At 45.9% G+C, this 24,141-nt stretch overlaps 1 protein-coding gene across 2 annotated transcripts in view; it reads left to right on the top strand.

Annotated features, from left to right (window-relative positions):
* l(3)80Fg (dnaJ homolog subfamily C member 16 l(3)80Fg) overlaps nucleotides 1-24,141 on the top strand; it is a 74,729-nt gene that overhangs the window by 23,933 nt on the left and 26,655 nt on the right. For both annotated transcript variants that reach the window (XM_055065599.1, XM_050169688.2), the window contains 3 exons: nucleotides 9,096-9,355; nucleotides 10,358-10,432; nucleotides 23,782-23,943. In XM_055065599.1, the coding sequence (XP_054921574.1) occupies nucleotides 9,096-9,355; nucleotides 10,358-10,432; nucleotides 23,782-23,943 (497 nt within the window). The remainder of the gene's footprint in view (nucleotides 1-9,095; nucleotides 9,356-10,357; nucleotides 10,433-23,781; nucleotides 23,944-24,141) is intronic.

The raw sequence follows: 24,141 nt of genomic DNA, 5'->3' as shown, positions 1-24,141 counted from the left end.
CCAAAACATCCTCACAACCTGCCGCCTCATGTTTGCCAGGCCTTGCTGCCCATTTATGAGCGTTTGAGTGACAAGAAGTTGCTTGAGAGGTGCCAGAGGGGAAAGACCCAAAACAGCAACGAAAGCCTCCACTCGTTTATCTGGTCTCTTGCACCGAAGGATCGCCATGCCTCTCTGTTCACCATACAGGCAGCTGTGGCAGAGGCAGTGCTAAAGTTTAATGCAGGGAACGTCAAAGCGTCTACGTCTATATTGCAAGAGCTGAGCCTCAATTCCAGCTCATTATGCAGTGATCGCATGGCTGAAAAAGATCAGCGGCGATTGAAAGCTTCAGCTCGAAAGCGTGCATCAGCTGAAAACATGCATCAAGCCCTCAAAAAACGCCACATAGGCAACAATTCTCACACTGACTATGTGCCAGGGGGATACTAACCAGTTACAGCTGGTAACGTGTAAAGATTTGACAATATTTTTTAATAAATTGAGCTGTTTTTGTTTTTCTTGATTTTCTCAAAACAAGCTTTTTACTCACCCTGCACGTTCAGAGCAACAATATCTCAATCTGTAGAACAGCTACAGATGTAATTTTTCTTGCTACACGCAGCTGAATGAATAAAGCTTGAAGTGCTGCAAGCATATTCTTATTTGTCTTTTTTTTCATTAGTAGCTGTGCTGTAAACACTGAACTTCAGTGAGCTGCTAAATTGCTATTGGTTGTCTGATTGGAAAACTGATTACAGCAATGCAATTCTTATACATTCTGCTTTCCACTCGTACAATAAATATAACTTTCTGGCCAGTATATCATTATCTATTGGTTCACCAAATAATGCTAATGAACATAAATTATCTCATTAATTACTTGAGCCACAAAAAACGTAATTGCATTTAGGTTGAATTTTCTTAATAAATAAATTAAGAAACCGCCATGTCCCCTCTTAACCAGTGTCCATGAGCATTTTTTCTTCCTTCTCTCTCCTCTGCCATTGCCAGTGTTCTAAAGCTCTGTTATCACAGTGGCACAGCCAGTCATCAATTGAGAAAATAAATGCAGTGTGCTGTTTCCTTATGCACTGCATGCAGATAGCTCTACCATGGCAGAAAGGTACATTCTCTCATTAACATTCTTTCAAGTTCAAATTAAGCTATTATTGCTGTGATGGCAAGCCACTGCCCTGCAAGTGTGTGGAGGAAGCAGCCATCTACCCGTTTCACGTGCTTGGGAATCTATGCCATGACAACTGAGGAGGAAATTTCTGTAGCGTACGAAAATAGACATGGGGCTGTTTCAAAGGGTCCAGTGTGGTGTCTTCCCCTCGATGACATCAGCCTTCAAAAGCACAAGCAAAGATGACATTGAGTGTGCCCAGATGAAGCATGAATGGCCTTGTGTCTGAAATTCTCACAGTTTTTATGGGATCCACAGCTGTAATAGTTTGCACAGATTATCATGGCTGCTAGATGTACACAGGCTTATTTGCTTGCCAAGTCCAAACCTCTTGAGGGGCCCACTTTAAGCATCATATAGTCACCATTTGGCTAACAGGGTAAAAAGACGCAACAGTGTTTGCTGACTGTTGTTCAGTATTGAACAAGGAGGTTATTACAGTCCATTAGCATGCATTACAATTTCTTTAGACAGCAAATTTCTTAGCTTTCTGAAAATTTTAAAAACATGTTTTTGGAACCAAAACTTCTTTAATATTAACTATATGAATCGACATCGCAAAAGGCATGACTGCAGTCAAAAACCATCTTGCTTTTTGCATGCGACCTCTTTTCTTTTTCTCATGAATTTTTATTCTTCAAAGTGGATGTTGAAACAAATTCTTGTTACAAATTGATACATATTGCAAAGGAGATTAAAGAAATTCCTGTTGATGTTAAGGAGCTAAAAAGGAACTTGCATAGTAGATATAAATAAGAAATTAGACACCTTGTTTGCTCACTCATGAGAGAGTGACATATCCAGCTCTAAATTTACTGTATGATTACACAATTGCATGGTAGATAGTGTCCTCCCAGAGCATCTCAATAGTGCACATAGTGGTTGTAAAATGTCCCGTTTAGGTTAAATATCACCATTGTTTTGTACAATCCAAAATTAGAAATGTGCAAAAATGCATTCAAGTTGCAGCATGTGTGCCTTGTTTGTTTACCACCAATCATATCAATACTAATTAAAGCTTGTCGCACATCAAGGCATTGACAAAGGCATCTTCCAGTGCTCCCACTAGAGACTGAACACGTAGTTTTATGACTTTATTGCATTTACCTCTTTCTGGTAACATTGCAGAACTTTGCTGTGAAGCTCACAGCTCAGAGTACAGTGAAACCTTGATGAACTGTAGTTGACTGGAGCTCGAAAAAAGTATGTACTAAACGGTAGTACTGCTTAAACAAAATAGCTTAAGATTGCCCACTTACCTGTCAGAAATGGAACTACGAGAGAGTGCGATGAAAGGGCAGGAAACATGCAGTATTTATTCACTTTGCGCGACAAAAATCTGTTATTTTCGTTTGATGCCGCGGTGGGCTAGCAGTGACGACGGCAGCCTCAAACTTGCTACGAGCCAGTTTTTCCACCAGCCCCCTCTTCTCGGCAAATGCCCACATGAGGCTAACGTAATGCACAGCATCTGCCACTGTCGGGCCTGAATCCCCCATACTTTCGCTTGCTGTGTCGTCCTCATCACTATTGTTAGGCCACACTTCAGCAATATCAGAGGCAACGATGGCGAAAAGTCAAACCTCGAAAAATCAAACCTGGTAGCTGACGTATTTTCGTGGTCGCAGCAGCACTGCCGAGCAACTTTTCTTTCGCATTCTAAATGCCACACACCGTAGTCAATGGTAGATCCCTCTCGTGTGCAAGCACCGACTTCTTCGTGCCACATTTGATAGCACGAACGATGTCCAATTTCTCTTCTATGCTGAGCACCCGGTTTTTGTCCTAGCTTGCATGAGGTCACAACGCAGGCCACAACGCTCTCCGACTCTGGCACAGTGCTGAAATGATGTTGATGTTTATGTGGCTTCATCCTTCCAAGCGCCCTTTGCATTTGCACTTGGGGGCTGTTCCGATCTCTGAGGCTCGTTGTTCTGCCAGGCCGTCGTACCGCCGTGATTTCGCGACAAAAAATGGAAGCGCTACGTGTTAACTAATACGTATACAATAAGCTGGTATGGTTTATGCGGATAGAAAATGCATGATGTACAATGGCTGCCGAGTTGCGGATTTGACATTACTACATTTAAAATGAAACTACTGTTTAAGCAGATACGGTTTAATGAGGTTTTGCTGTGCTATATGTTTTCTGCTGTGACCATCAACCTGTAAGTTGATGGTCACAGCGGAAAACATATAGTACTGCGAGCTGTAACTTGGAAGTTGGAGCAGGCACACAGTTGGGGTACCTCGGTATTTCTTTCAGTCTTGTTCCTGCTGTATGAAGCAAAGCTTCTAGCAAGAAAATACATTTTTTTCTTTTTTCTAACAATAAAGTAATAGACGGCAAGGGACATTTTACTGCATAACACTTATTTCACAATCTGGAACTTTAGGGCTGAGCCATGCCAGCTGCTACAAGTGAATTGCATAAAGATGTGGAGGCATTTTTCACTGTTGGCTAGAGAAGACAGCATGCCACATGTCCAACTGTGCACTCTGGAGGTCACCAGTTGTCCTTTGGCAGTGTTTCACTCAGCCAAATGTTCAGCAGGCAGTAAGTGAGGTTCTGAAGTAAGCTATCACTCTCACTGCTATAAACATTAAGCAAAACTGCAAATTTTTTAATAAATCTTGGAAATATTAAAAGTAGTAGAACTGCGTTGAAAACATGTCAAGTTGTTTGGGACTAATGTAGCAAGCCTCCTCACGCCATCCTTACGCATGTGCTCTGATTTTTTTCACTTGGGCATTAACTAGAAAATGTGGTCATTGTCAAGAAAAGGAGAAGATCAGACAAAACATTTGACCACAATATGTGTTAACATTTATGCAAATATTTTAAAAGATCTGGTACTCCATGAGAATGCTGGGATATGGAAGGCTTGGCTTACCTTCAATGTACCTTGGCGTGAGACATGGTTGTGGCTCTGGAAATAAAGCTTCCTTGGAGTTTTTGTGTAGTCATAAGTGTTGGTCCTCCTATATACATCTTCCATTTATGCTTTCTCGCTCATAATGAGTAAAAAAGAAAGGGGGGGGAGTGAAAAGGAAATCTGCCAGTCAAGTTGCTTTTGAATCGCATCTTTCTTCAGCCTTACTCACCGCATTTGTTTCTTTTTCTCTTTGTGTGTACGTCTAATCAGTGGGAATGATTGTGGTGAAATAAATTCAAACACAAATGTATGATTGAGATTGGGGTGTGGTGTAGTGAGCACAGACTATCCAGTCTTTCCTCCAAATTTAGTTAACATGCCAGTAGTATTGTTCACATTTGATAGAACAGTACACACTAGCATGATTGGTTGTGTTTTAATAACAGATGCTCATTTGACAACCCAGCAAAAACGTCATCCTTCATTTCTCGACCTTCCTATGTGTTTACTGTCACCACCATAACACCACTTTCCTTTAGTTGTTTGTAAGAAGCTTATCACAATGTTGTAGTAAGCCTCCTAGTAAGTGTCAGGCTAATAGAAACTTGAAGTACAAGATAGTTAATAGCTCGTGAAACTTTCTAATGTGTGTTTTCCAACAGCTGAGGCAGAGCACTTAACCCCTTCTAGCTTGTACCGCGGCATACCGAATCTGAGCTCGTAAACCCAAATCCAACATTTAACTCTTCCATTATCACGCCTATAGAAATCGATCAAATTGATCTCCAATTTTTCTGTGCAGCAGTGAACATTTCTCTTGGAATTCTTCAACCAACAATGCCATGCACCGTCTGAAATCATGACTGAGCTTTAACTATTTGTCAGATTTGGCCATTTCTGGCAGACTGGTAGTCTGGAAATATAAAACATTGACTGGAGGCATCTTCGAAACTAGCCTCCAGTGTTCCTTGCACTTCTTCAATGAAAAGGTGCAAAATTTGCACTTTGGTTGACTCAGCAACATACATTCCTAAATGACATTAACAGTGAAGACACAGAAGCTTCTGTTCGGTTGTCTAATTTTCGGATCCAACTCCTAGATTGTCTTAATGATGTCTTAAAGAATGGTTGAGACTCATGAGCGTGTGTTATTTTGATAATTGTGTTGGACTAATATCAAGTGCAACTTCATTTTCCCACTGTGGTTGCTTTTCTCCGTCAGTGTTTCAACAGAGCATGCACAAATTATTATAAGCAGTCCTTCCTTTCGTGTGGATTTTTCACTCGCACAACAGCATGCAATTGACTTTAGACCAACCTTTAACCAAAGCTTGACTTAGCAGTCTAATCTCTTGCACTTTGAACTCTGCCTATGCAAGTACCTTTATTAATTACTGCACAATATTGTGCAACCTTCCACATTACTGCACAGCACTGTACAGGAACTTAACAAAGCATGTGGAGACTCCAGCACCATTTGAGCACACGCTAAACCACCTTGCTTCCATGAAAAATCTGATCGGACGCAATAATCAAGTGCGAGGAAGCTTCTGCATGCTCCCTGATCTGACAACCATTGCTTCGCAAGTCAAAGAATGCAGTAAAAAGCGAACTAGATGCCTGCTACAATGAGTAAAAACAAACGCTCCCTGTACAAAAGGAACTTGCCCATTTTCACATTTGCAAAGCTACTGCTTTCCCACATAGCATGGACGTCACTATTACTAGTATTGACGCCAACAAATCTTCATAATAAATTTTTGCTTGACCTTACTTGCAAATGTTGGAAACTAGGAGCCAGGTGTATATTTTGTATACTTCAGCTTTTTTTTTTTTTTTACTCTCGGCACTTATACTAAAAGTAGCAAATTATTACTTTCATTCAAATTCCTTAAGGCGCTTCTTTGAAGTTTCACTTAAGAATTAAAAAACTATCGGAGCAGTCATTACTGCTTTACATCCATTTAGGACACCAGTGATCAGGCTATAATTTTATGTATTGCAGTATACGTTGCAACTACTACGTCGTAAGATAAGACAAAACATAAAAGCACCGAAAACGAGCATATCTTTAGCGGTAAAGAACGATTTAAGGGGGGACATGGGTTGTGGAGATTATTACCTGCATCTTATGGCCAAATCTGATGAAAATATACAAGCTTACTTAGTTTTTCGTGCTGATTTCAAAAATGCAATAATCTTTCTTGTAGGTTCATTAGTTCAGGAGATTGGCGGTGCTGCCACTCTATTGTTTCCGGAGACAATGGAAAAAAAACTGCTCAGCAGAAAGTGAATATTATTGCATAGCTAGATACTATAATGTGCAATAACTGCAATGCTGCAAAAAGTTTTCAAATGAAATTTTAATTAGCCATTCTGCAGGTGATCAAAATTCTTTCCTTAACCTAAGGCTACCACACCCAAAGAAAATTCATATAATGGAAATACACATATGCACAAATTTGAAATTCTGCTCTCAGGACTTTGTAATATGTAAATTAGGCTTTCTGCTAAAGAAAGAATTAGTGCTCTAGCTGTTCTAGATCATGAGATATCACTTCGACAGTCGAGTGAAGTGACCCAAAAACATTTTTTGAGAAAAGTGAGAAAACGTGCAAAACGCTAGTTTATTTACAAATTTACAGCTGTAACAGCTCAGTAGGCACCAGGCATGCAGTCCTGCTGACTCCCAGCCCCGGTGTGCCGCTTTTTGAGGGACTGGCGCAAATTTTCTGATGCTTTGCATTTCTTGGCTGATGCTGTCATTTGACGCCTATCTTTCTCGGCCATGAGGGTGCGACTTTGCTCGCTCGGATTTAGACATAGTTCTTTCATCATGTCCTTTGAGGCCCTTGCACACAACGATGTTCCCAGTATGACCCACGTTCAGTTCGGCGTAAAGTTCGCGAACCGACCGCGCGCAGTCGCTCGTCAGATTACGCGCCGCGCGATCGGCCGCTGGCGTCAACTTCATCTTCACGTAGCTCTGGCACGTTTTCGTGTGAAGAGCCCGACGGCTGATGCCCATCAACAAGACAAACATCATTGAGCGCGGTCTGTCGGTTCTCCGTTGCCTGCATGGCACGCGTAGCCAAAACGTTCACAGCAAAGGGTTTCATTCGTTCAGCACTGTGAACGCGCGGCGAGCTCCACACCGACGCAATCTCTCCGCAATTTGCGCACATAAAACGCAGCTTCACAGCGAGTCCGTATTCCCGCTCGTCTCGGACGATTTATAAGGCACCACTGCAGATGTTGCAGCTCGCAAATGTTAATAAAGTTTTCACGGCACTCAAATCCACAATCGTAAACGTAGTCCCATCAGGCGGGCGAAGTGCATCGTCGGTACTGTCACCCACACTCGCGTTTCCTCTCCGTCGCTGGAGCGGAAGACAACTCCGATAGCTTTGCTTTGGCTTCCTCCTCCTCCCGCTTGGAGGGTTGCCGGTAGATTGTATCTTGCCGTACGCGAGCGCTGGGTCGAAGGGTCAACGACAGGCGGACTTGTCACAGTATCCGCAGCAGCCGATGCGGTCGTTAGGCCTGCCGTTGCTGCATCGACGATTTCGGCATCGGTCGCTGAGGTTGTGGCGTCCTGAGCGTTTTGCAGTGTTGAGAAGCGTTTTTTGCAGTTTTCGATGAGTGTCGGTCCCACTTTTTGCGCACCAAACTTGTGCCGCGTTCGAAATTTGCGTTCCGTTTCAGATATCGCGTTGACACTGGGGCAAGATGGCGCACCTGAGTGCGCGGCTCCAAGCGCGGAGCAGACGATGGCCATGCAGTTCCGCCAATCGGGAGGCAAGCTCAAGTCACGTGCACCGAGTGACGAATAGGAGGGCGTTCTAGTACCTTTCTTTGCCGCGCATTTTATAAGTGGCCAATGGCTGAATGGGGCCCGTTCTGGCGGGAATTTGAAGGGAAAAGTCGCCTCTTTCAAATGAGACCAAGATGTCCGCGCTAGCACAAATGGAAGAGCAGGCGCGCGTTTCGGAAAATATGCCGTTTTAGCGCAAGTTCTGCCTGAAATTCAGCGAGTACATGTCTTATAAGGCGTCACTGCGGCTAAAATACTGATGTTATCGGTATGAAATTAACAATATAGATGCAATAATAGCTGTACATTCCAAAAATGCAAGAAAAAAAATCGAGTTTTTTTCGCGATTTTTGATCGCCACAACCCGTGTCCCCCCTTAAGTGAGAGAAGCCCTGATTTCGACATCATGTGTTGTCATCTAACAAAAAAGCTTCAGCTTGTTGCCATTTGTGACTCAGAAAACAAAGCTTTGTGCACAGTGCTTACAATGAGGGTGAACATTCAAGAAACTCATAGGGCTACATCCATTCAGGTACCTTTATTGAAGTTGCCATTTCTGCAATACTGACTGTTTTACAGATAGCCGCAAGATGCGAGATAGCTCACCTGCCAAGTCAGAGTTTGTTCAGTACAAAAACATGAGAATACTACGAAGGCATTGTTTTCTGCTAGATTCCCATTTCAGTTTTTTTAACGAGTTTACGAATCTTATACTAGGGTAGCAAATGGTGCGAGAGTAATTTTGGATAGTCTATCTCGGATTCAGCTCTGTGGCTATGGTGTTGGGCTGCTGAGCACGAGGTCGCGGGATTGAATCTCGGCCACGGCGGCCGCATTTCGATGGGGGCGAAATGCGAAAACACCCGTGTACTTTGATTTAGGTGCACATTAAAGAACCCCAGGTGGTCGAAATTTCCGGAGTCCTCCACTACGGCGTGCCTCATAATCAGAAAGTGGTTTTGGCATGTAAAACCCCATAATTCTTTATCTCGGCTTCAGGTACTTCTAACTGAAATTTGAATAATTTTCTTTAGGCCAAAAAATTCAGGCTATAAGAGGTTAAGGGTCAGGTTATTGCAAGTCGGTGTACACATAGCTGTATACTGGGTGCATTTGACTTGTAATTAATGTGGAGTGATAAGACTGCAGACAGAGCAGAGGCAGGGATGTGTGATTGAGATATGGCTGATGCCAAGAATCATCACAATGCAACAAACTGTTTGTTGTTTGTGCACAGCTGAATGAGAGCAAACAGGAGCTGGAGAACGCGCTATCGCGGCTGCTGCACTCGTCCGAGGCCCTCCCGCACGATGCCCGTCTGGGTGTGCTTGTGGACGAGCATGCCCGGGGCCTGCTGGGTCGTATCCTGCGCCGCCTCGTGCTCATGGGGGACGCACTGCGGGACCACCTGACACGCTACGAAGTCCTGCCCGCCCTCTCTGTGGCCCTCTCCTTTGGCTTCATCGTGCTCGTCGGCTACTTCATGTCCTACCTAGTGTGAGAAGCGCAGTTACGGTCTTCTCTCTCTAGCTCACTGGCAGCACACAGTGCCAACTATGCTTCCTCATGTGGCAAACTAATGCCTCACCTTATAGTGTCCCCATATATGTCACTCACTTTCATCAAGAGTGACATTGCTTAAAATTTCCTGCACCACCATTAAGAAGAAAAAAAGTGGAACCAGTCCTCTGCGTAAGTGTAAGAGGGGATATATTTGTCATAGTTTAGCCAACGTCATCGAATGCCTTGTCCTTTGACACCTTAGAAAAGTTAGCAACATTGTCATAGTTAATCTTTTTCACTGGTGTGATATCCTGTTGCTGCTTCGTTGAAGACAGGGCCATTGCATAGCCGCTCAAAGAAGCACAGTGGAAGTGAAAATGTCTAGAAAGGCAGTGAAAAGTAGAAGTGGTTAGGGAAGCGGTAAAAGCAGAATGAAAAGGTTCCGTTCGAAAATGCCAGGCAATTAAAAGAGGCATCTGGTGGAGGGTGCTGGTTAGTATTTAGAGAAGTTCTGTACAAATCAATGCTGGAAAACATTTGGGAAGCAGAGAATGTACAAGCATTGGCTAGACTGTGTAGATTGAGCTAAGGTTTACAAGAGATTGGCGGAAACTGGCACAAACATATAAGCATTAGAGAAATTGGGAAAATCTTTGTCTCAGTCTGAACAAGATTTGCATAACATTGTAGAATATTGCTGAATATTTGTGTTATCAAACCTTATTTGAACAGCATTAAAATAGCAGCAAAGGACTTTTCCCAAGTTTCTTATAACCCAGCTTGGGAGCCCCTGTACTTAAGGGTATAGTTAGTGGTAGTGTTTGGAAACAGTCACATGGTAGCAATAAGGGGTTTATTAAACCATTGATGTTGAATAATGAATTCATGGGGGTAAATTAACTTCAACGAGGTTGATGCAGAAGTTCACAATGGCGTAAGCAGAAGCATTTTTGTGAACCATGTGTGCAGGTTGTTGTTTATGATCTTTCTTTTCAGGCAAATGGAAGAAAAAAGTATCCAGGAGCGCTACAGACGAGAAGGAAGGGTGCCTCCCTCAGCAGCAAAACCCAAGTGAGTGAGCAGAGCTAAATTGAAACTATTTGATCTAGGTGTGAGTGGTGTAGAGGGATATTTGTGCACCTGTTACATTGGCAGTTTTTATCGTCGTCAGTGTCAGTCTGCATCAAAATTTTCAAGCCCAATTAAAACAAGATGCTGTTACATGACTCAATAGTGCTAAGCAAAAGGGATGTAAGATGTATGTTGTGGGAGATACGGGGTTCTCCTCCGTACTCTTGGGACAAAGGAACGACAACACAGTAGTGCAAACAATCACAAGGGCATTTATTGCACCTTTCATAGATCAATGCCTGCTAGCCGAGTTGCTATCCCCAAAACATGCCGATGGGCGCGCGACAAATCTAGAAGTCCGACTCACCACGACCGCAAAGCGAGCGAATATGTTCGCCCCATGCTGGATCCCAACGCCTGGTCGTTCGCGTGTACAGTCACGCCAACGGTGTCCAAGGCGGCCACGCGAGACGGTCTCGCAGAACCATGGATTGGCGCGCGCGCGCGGTACGTCCGGCGCTGTTCGCCGACCCGCCGGGGAAAGAGCCAGCGCCTGTCCCTCGGCGCCCGAGTAACCCCGCCGCGACGGTGGCGCCATCTCTCACACCGCGCTTGTACCACTCCGAGCGCCGCGGGCGCCAAGCCACGCGAGCCGTGCGGGAAAAACAGCATATCAGGGGATGCGCTATGCGGGAAAACATCAGGGGAGGCGCGAGGGTCGCGCATCCCCACATCCCCCCAACCTTAAATCACTTCTTATTCCGGCGAAACACGTGACACGGTCTAACATTAACCCGTGCTTCGCGAACAAGGTGGTACATGCAACAGTGGCCGCGCCGGGGAAATGTCCACACGCTATCCGTAACATGCGAGCCGACTGTCCTTGGGGTACACCGCTGGCGTCCGCCAGTCACCGCAGCAGCTTTGCGACTCGACGGCACGAACCCAGGCCAGGACTCCGGAGACAACGACGCAGTAGTCGGTACGAGCAAGCGTCGCTCGCGCCGACGCGCCCTGCTGGCAAGAGCCGCCGTAGCTGTCGGTGACCGCTGGCTCCTTTGTCCGCCGCCGAGGGTTGTGAGCTGGATGCAGGAGGCCGCCGAAGTCGCTGCGCCGAACTGGCCACAGCATCTCCATCGCCCGGGGTGACTCGATCGTAGTCCGGGGCAGCAGCGCAGACGATGTGCAGGTGACAGCAAGCCAGGGGCGACTCCAATCACGCTGCGTACACTCAAAACACTCGGCAAACACTAAAGTAGTGCAAGGGAGAGGAATTCTGCATGCGCATCGCCCACGTGGTACGATGATCAACTCGGCTAGCAAAAGATCGGGCAGCTACTCAGATGCTAAGTTCACGTGAACGAAGCTCGCTTTCTTGAGTCGAACGAGTAATTTCAATTCGTGTGAGGCTAACTAGAATGAGGGAAGCAACTTGCAACACCTCAACGCCACGGTCCACCAGGTTGTGTCCCTCCACGTGCGACAGGCAGCTTCGTAAAGCCTTAGGCCTAAAGCGTCGCTACCCTGACAACAACCGGCATCCAAAAACAACACTCAAAATGAGCGCAAAACAGGCAGCCGCGAGGAGACGTTAGCTCTGTGAGGTGGTCCTACTCCGCTCGGTGCACACAGCATCCGAGTTGACGGCGCCCACCGTCCCAGACGGTGTCGGAGCGCCCGGTGCCAGGCCGCAATACCAGTCAGCCCGTCGTGGCACCCGTGGCCCGCGGCCACCCGGCTCCCAGAGCCGCGACTTCATCCGAGTCAAAGAGATAGAAGAAGCTATTTACATAAGAAATTCGGACCACCCACGAGGCTTCCGTACTCACTCGCTTCAGGCTTGCCACTGCTCCGCGGGCACTCAGCCTCGCTCTCCCAGGATGCAGACCACGTGGCTCTCGTACCGACGAATGTCATTAAAAAAAAAACACTTGCGAAAAGGCTTAGCATGTTGATAAGTTCAAACACACTACAGCCACCGTCGCCTCGCTCAAGAAAGCACGCCGCCGACGCTAGCGATCAAAATCCACGCTAGGCCTACGCTTCGGTTCAAACAAAGGTCTTGAACGAAGCAACACTTAAAATTATCGTCCTATGCCCCAAGAGCCCCACGTTGGGCAGCCAGATGTGGGAGATACGGGGTTCTCCTCCGTACTCTTGGGACAAAGGAACGACAACACAGTAGTGCAAACAATCACAAGGGCATTTATTGCACCTTTCATAGATCAATGCCTGCTAGCCGAGTTGCTATCCCCAAAACATGCCGATGGGCGCGCGACAAATCTAGAAGTCCGACTCACCACGACCGCAAAGCGAGCGAATATGTTCGCCCCATGCTGGATCCCAACGCCTGGTCGTTCGCGTGTACAGTCACGCCAACGGTGTCCAAGGCGGCCACGCGAGACGGTCTCGCAGAACCATGGATTGGCGCGCGCGCGCGGTACGTCCGGCGCTGTTCGCCGACCCGCCGGGGAAAGAGCCAGCGCCTGTCCCTCGGCGCCCGAGTAACCCCGCCGCGACGGTGGCGCCATCTCTCACACCGCGCTTGTACCACTCCGAGCGCCGCGGGCGCCAAGCCACGCGAGCCGTGCGGGAAAAACAGCATATCAGGGGATGCGCTATGCGGGAAAACATCAGGGGAGGCGCGAGGGTCGCGCATCCCCACAATGTCTACAAGTTGAACTTCAATTTCAAGGCATATGCTGTGACCAGCTGCTGCTGTAAAGCAACACCTGTCCCTACGCTCCTGAGCAGTGTGGAGCAGCACATTAAAACGAATAAAAGTTTATGGTGGACGTCAGTGCTAACACAATGCGTTGCTTACAATTATGTGCTATGTGTGAAACAAAGGGGTCTTCACAGTAGAAGGGTGGAAAAGGGGGAGTTTATTGCGCGCAGAACAGTAGTAATGCATGCATACTGGCCGTTGGAATCGGTCAGCATGTTCGTGGCCACAAGTGCGCCGCTTGCGCTGAACATTCTAGTCCCTGTCATCAACCTCTTCCTCTGATATTTAACACTATGTATTGTCATGTCAGCCTGTCCTTGCACTGTTATGTTCTAGGCACTTTTATACTATACAGGGTGTCCCACATAACTTGAGCCAAAGTTTCGAAAATGAAAGGCACTCCAGAAGCGAGTGGAACCGAATGCTTAATGTTGGCACTGGCCTAGAGTTACTCGGGCTACTTTTTATTTTCCCCTTAACTAACGGATTAGTTATGTTGTTTAATTAATCAACTGTTTAAGTATTGGCTGCATACCCCAAGTGTGATACGCAAAGTTGTAGAGCACCTTGAGAATTCTCAATGAATTGTTTCCAACACGATATATCTCACGTGGTCCTTTCTTCCGCATTCCAAAGATAGTTCGCGAAACATTAAAAATTCCACGTGATGGGGCGATTGTGCACTGTTATTGTGCTGCTCTCAAGCGTGTGAAGGATTAACAAGGTCGTGACTCTTGACAGGGCGTTATGTCTGGTGTAGGTATATGGGCATGTGGCTTTTATCGCATGAGGGCGCAAATGCGTACTGCTGGCCGAGCGGTGCCAAAGCGATAAAGCGTCGAAGGAGACAAAAGAGAACAAGATCATAGCTTTATTTTTTTATGCTTGAAATGGGCAAGAGCTGGCAGCCTGCCGATTGAGTCTAATGGGGTTAGGTGGGGAGGCGACGTTAGGGCTGGAATGATTTTCCAGTCACCTTCAATCCAATAAGCGCGCTTTGATTATAATGCGTGTTCAAAGAGGTCACCATTTGCTGCAATGCACATTTCGCATCTCATAGGCACATTTTCCGAAGAGTTCTTGATCATGGTATCAGGGATGGAGTTGCAGACTTGTCATATTGTTTCTTTTAGGTTCTCTGATGTTGTGGTTGGTGTCCAGTATACTTGATCCTTGACGTAGCCCCAGAGAAAGAAATAGAGGGGAGTTAAATCTGGCGACCGTGCTGGCCAAGCAATAGGCCCATGCCGTCCAATCCACTGCTGCGGGAATACTTTGTGCAGCCATTTGCAAGCTTTGCTGCTGCCTTGCATGGGAGCACCATCATGCTGATACCAAATATCCTTGATCCTAGCCAATAGAACTTCGCAAAGAAAATCCTCAAGCGCCCTGTCAGGGATGTCGTTGACGTATCATTTGCCTGTAGGCGTGTTATCAAAAAAACATGGGGCCAATGATAGTGCCACCGTAAATTCCACACCACGCATTAACTGACCGCTGATATTGGTGATGTGTCTTCAAAACTCAGTGAGGATTATCGTTGCTCCAATAGTGAGTGTTGTGGATGTTCACTTGGACTTTATGTGAGAAGGTAGCTTCATCGGTCCACAGTATTTTGTTGACAAAGCCTGTGTCCTCTTCCATCTTGGTTATAATCCAGTATGCAAAGTCCTTTCGATTTTGGAAATCGCGGGGCTCGATCATCTTGTACAGCTGCATGTGGTACGGATGAAGTTGTCTCTTCTTAAGTGCTCTCCACACTGAAAACTTTGACACTCCAACTTCAGCACCCACACTACAAACACTTGCATGTGGGTCTGAAGAAAACTTTGACAGAATATCTGTCTCCACATTGTCGCCCAGGATTGAAGATTTATGTTGTTTATTCGTAAAAGTCCCAGTCTGTCTCATCGTTTCATATGCATGCATAATCATCATGAGCTCGAACACGTACCTGGATACCAGCGTTGAAATAGCTCAACTGCATGCCTTATATATCCACTTGATGCACGTAGAGCCAAAACCATATCCGCTTTTTCCCCATTGAAGTAAGCCATATCTGCTGTTCAACATTGGTCACAGCCAAATAGTGTTGCTGTGGATGACACGCAGGGATACGGGTGCCTGAGGAGCACTGGGTATATTGCAGTTCGCTGGGATTGGTTCAAACGAGGTACATAAGGTAGGATCTACATTCGGTAAACTGGAACAGCCTGCGGGCGCACCCTCACAGGGGACTGACACGCTGGTCACAGTGCACAAGTGTGAAGCCAGACGTGGCCACCCGATACTGCTACCAAGAAGCGATGCGCATGTGCTGGGTGCAAGATCAAAAAAGAACGTCTGGTAGACAGTAAACGTGAGAAGGAGAGCAGATGGGGCCAGTGCGAAAAGAGTCATCGTCTGAAGAAGACATGCATAATGTTCCTTGAATATAGCTAAGGTTTATTTTACCATTAGTTAGTTTTGTTCCAGTGTGATTTATCCGCTGTTTTTCGAGCCCTAAGGTTTAAAGTTGTAGCATCATCGTTCAGTTCAAAAACTACTACAAGGTCATTTGTGTACAAAGGCAAAGTTGTAGCAGCTGTCATCGCCTTCCGTCGTTCCCATACGCTTTGCCCTTTCTTTCTTTCAAGCAGAATCAAAATGCTGCTTTCGTTTTTTTTTTTTTTTTTTTTCATAGCCTTAGACGCTTTACTGCTTCAACAACGCTCGCCCAGCAGCATGCATTTGCACCGTCATGTGATAAGAGCCGCATGCCCAGATAACCTGCACCAGGCATAATGCCCTGTCGCGGGCCAGTCTCGCTGCAGCCGACCTTGTTCATCCATCACACGCTTGAGAGCAGCACAATTACAGTGCGCAAGCGTCCCATCACATGGCATTTTTTCATATTTCGCAGGCTTTCTCTGGAACGCGGAAAAAGGACCACATGAGATATATAGTGTTAAAACAATTTATTGAGAGGTTTCTCAAGGTGCTCTACAACTTTGACGTAGTAGTTCTGTGGAAACCCGCAGGGTGGAGAGAAATAATTAATAAAGGGAAAATCAGACATCCATCCGTTCGTAGCAATTGCTACAAAGGAAACCCATATGGGTTCCTCGAAAGAAAAGCCTCAGAGTTGAAGAAAAATTCGTTCTGGTCCGGGACTCAAACCCGGGACCACCGCCTTTTTGGGACAGCCGCTCTACCATCTGAGCTAACCAGGCGCCTAGCAGATGGCAGGGCGAAGTCGAATTTGTCGACAACACGAAGCAAAGGCAAGTGTTTGACATAGTAGTTCTGCGGAAACCCGCAAGGTAGAGAGAAGTAATTAATAAAGGGAAAATCAGACATCCGCCCGCTCATCGCAATTGCTACAAAGGAAACCAGAGTTGAAGAAAAATTCGTCCTGGTCTGGGACTTCTCTCCACCTTGTGAGTTTCCGCAGAACTACTACGTGAAACACTTGCCTTTGCTTTGTGTTGTCGACAAATTCGACTTCGCCCTGCCATCTGCTAGCCGCCTGCTTAGCTCAGATGGTAGAGCGGCTGCCCCGGTAAGGCGGTGGTCCCGGGTTCGAGTCCCGGACCAGGACGAATTTTTCTTCAACTCTGAGACTTTTCTTTCGAGGAACCCATATGGGTTTCCTTTGTAGCAATTGCTACGAATGGATGGATGTCTGATTTTCCCCCCTCCCTTTATTATCTACAACTTTGCCTATCATACTTGGGGTCTGCAGCCAATACTTAAAAAGTTTATTAATTAAACATAATTAATCCATTAGTTAAGGGGAAAATAAAAAAATTGAAGTTCAAGTTGAAGTTTATTCATCAATGATGTCAGTTTTACAAACAGTTGTATACAAAAATTGGTATTACACAGAGAGCCCCAAAGTTAGAAACTGTCAGGGGGACTCCCCATTCATGAACAAAATAAAAAAAAAAGAAAGAGATATATAGATCAAGCATTGGTTACGGTGACATTACAGACAATTTGAAAAAAAAAAAAAAGAGGAACAGTGCAAAAAACAAGAAAATATAAAGCTGTTTAGTGAGACAAAAAGTTGCAAAGAAAACTTCTGTAATAAAGAAGCAATGCAAGTTTACCATACAATAAAAATAAGAGTAAAATTAGGTTCAGTAGAATAAAAAAATAGGTTCAGCTCGCGTCCAGAGTGCCTTTCACTTTTATAACTTTGGCTCAAGTTTTGTGGGACAACCTGTATATACCTTAAGGCCAGGTGCAATGTTACAAGGAAGTTGGCTGTCTAAGCACTTGCAAGATTTTATTAAAGTTGGGAGGATTAATACGTAACAGGATTATGTGACCTCTGCTCAAGATTTCTATCTTTTGCTGTGTGCCAATTTATATTCCTTCTACAGTGGCTACGTAAGCGGCCGTATTTGCTTACAGAAACAGTTATTTGGAAACAGCTTGCTCTCTCTATCCCTTAGCTTGGCCTCGAGCAAACCTAATCTATGCTCAATAGCTACTGGTCTGCAATTTACTCTTTCCTTCAAAAAAAGAAAAACATTATTCTTTATATTTAGCACTACCATTTTCCCACTACCATCATTGCTTGAAAATTCAATTTTTCAGTATTAGAGAAACCAAAGTTTAATGGTTTGAATTCACAGTGTTACCTTCACCCCAGACAACAGCATTAAATCAAGTTTTTACGTGCAGTCGAACCCACTTATAACAGTGTTCAAGTGCCATGAAAATTCCATTGTTATAACCGATAATTGTCATAACCGGGTTGCATGAAAAAATCAAAATGGGGGATGGCAGAGCTGATGTAAGAAAACTATACAGGCTGGGAGGCCAGTGCCCCTCCTCACCACCTTCCTCCGCCCAGCTGCTTATAGTGCTCACTTGTTTAACTGCTTCCTGGGCACTCCGATCGCGTGTAACAAGCCGCAGCTGTCAGCGTTAAAGAATGGTACTGCTATAACAACTGCAAAGAGGTGTCACAGGTAGCAAGGGATATGCGAGCACTGCCGAGGCATCACTTTGGTGGCCCCAATAGGGGCTTTTTAAAAATTGCAAGAAGGCTTCCGCAGCAGCCTGTCAACTTGAGAGATCCAGAAGAAACGCTGAGGAGAGATTGCCACAAGCATCTCACCACGTACTTCTCACTGGTTTGCATGAGAAAAGCCTATGTCCGTCAGCCATGCATGTTTTATGCGAAGCTTGCCGACATCCTTCTCCAAGGCATCCATGTGCTCCATGTAGTGCAGCAGAAGGTTCCTCATGAAAACGAAGCCCCGGAGGGACTGAATCATGCTGGGCCTCCTGTGAGGACAACGTTGAGGCAGCCTGCCCTATCGCGTTATTGTTGCCGTTGTCGCCGTTACTACAGTTGAACCCGACTATATCGAACCCGTTTACATCGAATTATTCTATATATCGAACAATTTCTGGTCACGGTATAGTTACAATGAGTATATATAGCAAAAATTACGCTTACATCGAACAAATATTGCAGTGACTCCCGATATATCGAACATCAAGCGGCGGAAAAGTGCCCCCAGAAGTTGGCTTTCCCTCGCGGTAGCGCGGAAACCCGGCGGCGCGGCTCCATCCAACTGCTCTCCCTACCGTGACCGCACTGCCTCAGGCTGTTCGGGCGAGCCGTTGACACTCCGCCTGTCGCGCATAGTGGAGTCTATTAGGCTACATCCTCCCTCTTTCTCTATCATCTTTCACTTCCCACTCCCTCTCCCCTGACGACGCTTCGCCGTGCTCCCTCACGGGTTGCAGAATCAAGCGTCCTTCCTTTCTTTAGATCACTATCTATCGACACTCCCCAGCAAAAAATGATCCTGGCCCGCTTACAGCGCTTGCTCAGACAGCCAATCAGAGGCTCTTGTGCCCTCTTCGTGCAAAATGGCGAAAGTGCGAGTTGTCTGGCTGCTTATCTGGTTTATCGTGTTTGCGCCTTGTGGGCCTTCTCCCGCAGTGTTGCCGTGATGAAGCGGCAGAATTCGCCTTTCGTCGTAAAGCTCGAAATCATAAATCGCGTAGAACGCGATGAGAAGTTGGATGTCCCCACAGCGTGCAAAATTCCGAGGAGCACTCTCGGTACGATTAGGGCTAAAGTGGCCAGACTCGCAACCCGGTGCCCATGGCACCCGACGCGTACGCACGGCCGTGTACGAGAGGTTCTTCATACGTGCCGGTTTCCGCGTGCTCGGTGATGACTGCAAATTCTGATGAATGCGACGAAGCCGTAGCCGGTGTTGCCGAAGTTTGGAGCGAGCTGTCAAAATTTCCGGGACATTCGAATCAACGGTGGACGAGTTTGTGAGTGCAGATGATGGTGTCGCGACCACAGGAGAACCCGGATACGAAGACTACATCGCCGACATCGTACCGAGCACAAATAAAAGTAGGCACATTGAGGAAAGAAACTACGTTCCTTTGCCCACATCCTCCGAAGTGATTGGTGCACTCGCATTAGTCCGGTGCTTCTGCGCGCATGTGGAAGGTTGCGGCCTCAGCTGCTCCGACTCCTTAGACAACGTGGGGAAGTGCGTGCATCGCAGGCAGCGAAATTGCCCAAGCAGAAGAAAATGCAGGACTAATTTATGCGAAACTAAGCTAGTTTCTTCAATAAAATGATTTTATAAATGGTATGTGCTTTTATGACATCCAATTATTTAGCAGGCTTATATCGAATTATGCTCTATATCGAACTGATAGGCGTTTTTTTTGCGAGTTCGATATAGCCGGGTTTGACTGTATCTGATGCAAGCACGTTCACGACGATCGTCTCATTGGTTAGAAGCACTTAGTTTCCAAATCTATAGCTGTGCGCTTTATTTTCACCGGCAATGGCGTGCATTGCGGATGATGAGCGGGTGGATCAGCCATCTTCCGTGTTGGTGGCGAGTCAAGCGAAGTTTAGAAACCGCGTGGCCAGGAACAACTTCGACACAACCAACAAAAACTAACGCAAGCGATTAAGCTGTTTGCAGGACTGCACTGAATGATGAGCCAGCGAGCAACATGCGAGCAATCTGCTTGTGGCGCAGTAGGCACAATCCATTTGTGTTTTGGGGTGTGGGGCAGCGTGGAGCTATGGGCACAGCCCATTCGTGTTCGGAGGGGTGGAAGGGCGACGGGAGAGAGCCGCACGAAGATGGCTGGAAAATGAGGCGCGGTGGCTGTTGGAGCAGGGGCCCATCGTGCAGTGGCTCGAATTTCTCGTTTTCTTTTTTTTCTTTTAAAGGATTTCGCATTTCACAACCGTTCAGCTCGGACACCCAGCTGCCAGACTTCATTGTTATAACCGATAACGCGGCATCGGGGCAGTGTAGTAAGCGGGTTATTTCATCATGGAAAACATACAAAAGTTGATGGTGCAGCAGCTTCCCATTGTTATATCCGATATATTGTTAAAACCGGTATCGTTATAAGTGGGTTCGACTATAATATGAAAACAATGGTTTTCCTAAATTTGTATTGACAATAGAATAATTTGTCCAGTCGCGGAGATGTTCCACTTCCATTTCCAGGAAATGTACAGTCCTTGAATCCTGTGGTTTTCTAGAGTGATAGGTTTGAGCATTGTAAATTCATGGAACACCAATGCAAGCTGTCAACAAGATGGCACACAGACATTTTCTGCTAACTTGGTCTCTTAATACGTGATTGTGCCTTTCTTGCAGCTGACTAAAGTTGCACGTTGGGCTTGTTGGTATATCATGATGGAGGCAAAAGGCACAGCGCAGATACAGATACAGGACAAAAGAAGAACACAGACGACAAACACAAGTTTGGCTCCAACTTTCAACAACGAGTATTTATTGCGATATCACAGCATACATATATATCCTTCTCCCACATGCATTAGAACACATGCTCTGAGCAACCTGATAGCGTCTCTCACGGATGAATGGGAAATCTGTGTTAAAGAATCATGCCAAGCACATAAATTCCACCTCTTTTCGTAATAACGAGATGGATGGTTTGCTGATACAAGACCCACTGAAGGTGGCGATGTGATACAGTTCAATGATGAGCCTGGTCACCTCGTTAAGGCTTTTTCCTGGGATCACTGTATCTTTACAGAGAGGCTGGAAGAGGCATCTTTTGCAGTGCTGTGCAAGAAAACCATCAACCTGCTCTTTGTTTAGATTGCTATTATGCTCTCTTAGCCTATCATTAAGGCATCGTCCGGTCTGGCCGATGTAGCAGGCTCCACAGGTTGTGGGTATCTGGTAGATGACACTTGTTATACACCCTACAAGCTTATTCCTGTGATTCTTTTCGCAGGTGGTCTTCTTTGTACCTACTGATGTGGTCTTTCTACATAGACTGCTTAATTTGTTAGGCGTTGAAAACGCCACACGAATGTTCTTGTGTTGTGCTATTTTTTTGAGTCGATGCGACAATCTATTCATGTGTGGTATGACTGCTACCCTATTCTTCTCTGTATTAGGGCACACTGGCGAGGAAAGTTTCAATTGAAGTAGCATATTCAACATAGTCAGTAGTTTCGATTGCAGCATAGTCACTGTTGCTGTAGGCTAGAAATAACTGGTGGAGTCTTAACCAATTTCTTTCAATTATTCTTGCTACGGTTTCTGAAATTAAAAAAGTAAAAAGGGGCAACTATGGTTTTGCTTACTGGTGTTGCATGAATGAAATTGTGACTGTACACTGCACTGTTGTGTATGAGCAGCAGTTCAGCTTTACCCGTTTGGCTGTTTAGCGCAGCCTTCTGATGGGACATTATCATAGTTGTTGTCAGAGGACTCACTCATATCAAATGATCAGCATTGTGTGAGACAAGATGTGATTGGTTTGTGTGGCAGTGAGGGCAGTTGCTGGTTGTGACGAGTGGGAAGACAAGATAACCATGCACACAGGACACCTGGATGGTGAGGTGATGGCAACCTCCTTAGTTGATAAAGTGGTATTTGCACAGGAGACTTCTCCCAGGGATAATGGGCAGAGCCATCTTTCACGTTTCTGGTGAGCCTCTTTTTCTTCCCCGGCAAGCACCAAGGTCGCACACTGCTACCGAGCAGATGCACGCGTGAAGGCTAGGTGCTTCTCCCTCTCCGCGGATGGGTGAGCGTGTGCAGGTCTCGAGCAAACACTCCCCCATATCTGTGGGGAGCTCAGTGGGGCCGTGCTGCCTGATGAAAGCATGACTTAGTGGTTATGTAATGCGCTTTTTGTGCCATGGAGAAGTGCATCTCTCCCTCATGTGAGTACCACTTCAGAGTATTGGCAGATGGCATGAATGAGGGAGAGATGCGACGAGAAAACAAGGTTTGTGCTCGTTGGAAGTGTGATACAGACTGGGATTAGTGTGTGCATGCATCACTACATAACTGTCAATGGCAAGCTTGCACAAGATGACCCCAAAAGTGGCTTCAGTAAGTGCCTTTATCTCCCATTGTATTAAAGGGCCCCTCACCAGGCCCCATAGCAAATTTTAATTATATGCTGGATGTTCTTACGTGTCCTGTAGGGAGCATTCTGCCGAAAAAAATTTTCAAATCGGCTCATTAATAGCTGAGATATAAATATTTCAGTGCCACAAACCCATAATTTCAGCAGGCAGGCTTCACTGCCAAGCAAGACACTCTCTCCACTTGCCCCGCCTAGCCTTCGCAAGCGAAATTCCTTCCCTCCATTCTCCGATACCAGACCTTGAGGATCGGGTGACACATACGTCACTATACATACTCAATACGCACTATGCATTTCTGCTGACCGCGCTGCACGCGAGCTGTTGTCTCGTTTGCGCAGCGCACGATTTTGCGCGCTGTGCACAAGGAAACATGACTAACGGTATAATTCAATGCTACACGAATACTGAGGCAGAACAAGCGAATGGCAGAGCGTGATCATGTGCTGGAGCACGATAGAAAATGGTATAGTTTCGGTACCTGCGCACGTGACCGCACCACCGTGGGAACAAGCAGACGAAGCGGAAGTACATCTCTCTTGCTTAGGTGCGAAGTAAAACAAAAACATGCAGACATTCCGTTTGTGTGTTTTATTATTTCTCTAAACTTCAATTTGTCAATTCAAGCAACAGATCGAACGGGTAACAGATGTTGTCTTGAATAATTCTCGAAGTCACCTGTCACCAAGAGCGATGTCACACTGCAGACACATTATGTAGGCGCAAGAGCCCGACTACGTCACCGTCCCTCTCCGTGCAGATTCGCCGCGAGTGAAGAGGGAAGCGGCATTCGGGTTTAAATTTCAGGCCTTTCCGTGGCGCATAGCGATGTAACTCTTTGCAAACACGATCGTTGGTGCGCATTGTATGCTCTGCACTTGTCAGCTCAAAATGGCCAGAGCTGGTGAGGGGCCCTTAAAGCAAACCAGCCCTGCAGCAAGGCTCAAGTGCCATTTTTAGTTACGTTTTCTATTACCCTCAGAACACTTCTTGTTGCATTCAAGATGCAAGGCATAGTGATTGTGTAACATTTTCAGAAGGTTATATTGCACTTTGGCAAACCCATCCAGCAGCTAATCAAATATTTCCTGACTTGTATAGTATAGTATGTATAGTATAGTATATGTAGTATAGTATGGTTATGCACAATTCCCTTTTATTAAAGGGGCAAAAAAATGGAGGCATTTTCTTCTTGCTGTTTGCTCCCAGGCCCGAGTGCAAGCTGACAATTCACGAGCTCAGAGGAGAAACCTACAATGGGCTTGTAAGACTTCTGAAGCCGGGCTGCCGGACTGTTGTCTTACTGGTTGACCAAGAATCCAAGCCCAAGCTGCTGCCACAGTTCTTTCGTGCTGTGTTTCCATACCGCAAGTGAGTATTACCTGCATATCCCTTGAGTCTCAAAAACAAAGAAAAGAATAGGAACACTGCTTACATAGAATGACACGGTGCACACCCCTGTAAAAGAGCCACTATTTGCTGGTGCAGCTTGTGCACTGAATTGGCTGACTGCATGTGCAGGTGCTGTGCATTCTGTAGCAACGGCATGTGTCATTATGTCTGCACAAA

Source organism: Dermacentor andersoni, chromosome 3 (assembly GCF_023375885.2).
Source record: "Dermacentor andersoni chromosome 3, qqDerAnde1_hic_scaffold, whole genome shotgun sequence".
Classification (NCBI taxonomy): Eukaryota; Metazoa; Arthropoda; class Arachnida; order Ixodida; family Ixodidae; genus Dermacentor; species Dermacentor andersoni.
The sequence above is the reverse complement of the archived record's forward strand: the minus strand, read 5'-3'. Positions and strand labels throughout refer to the sequence as shown.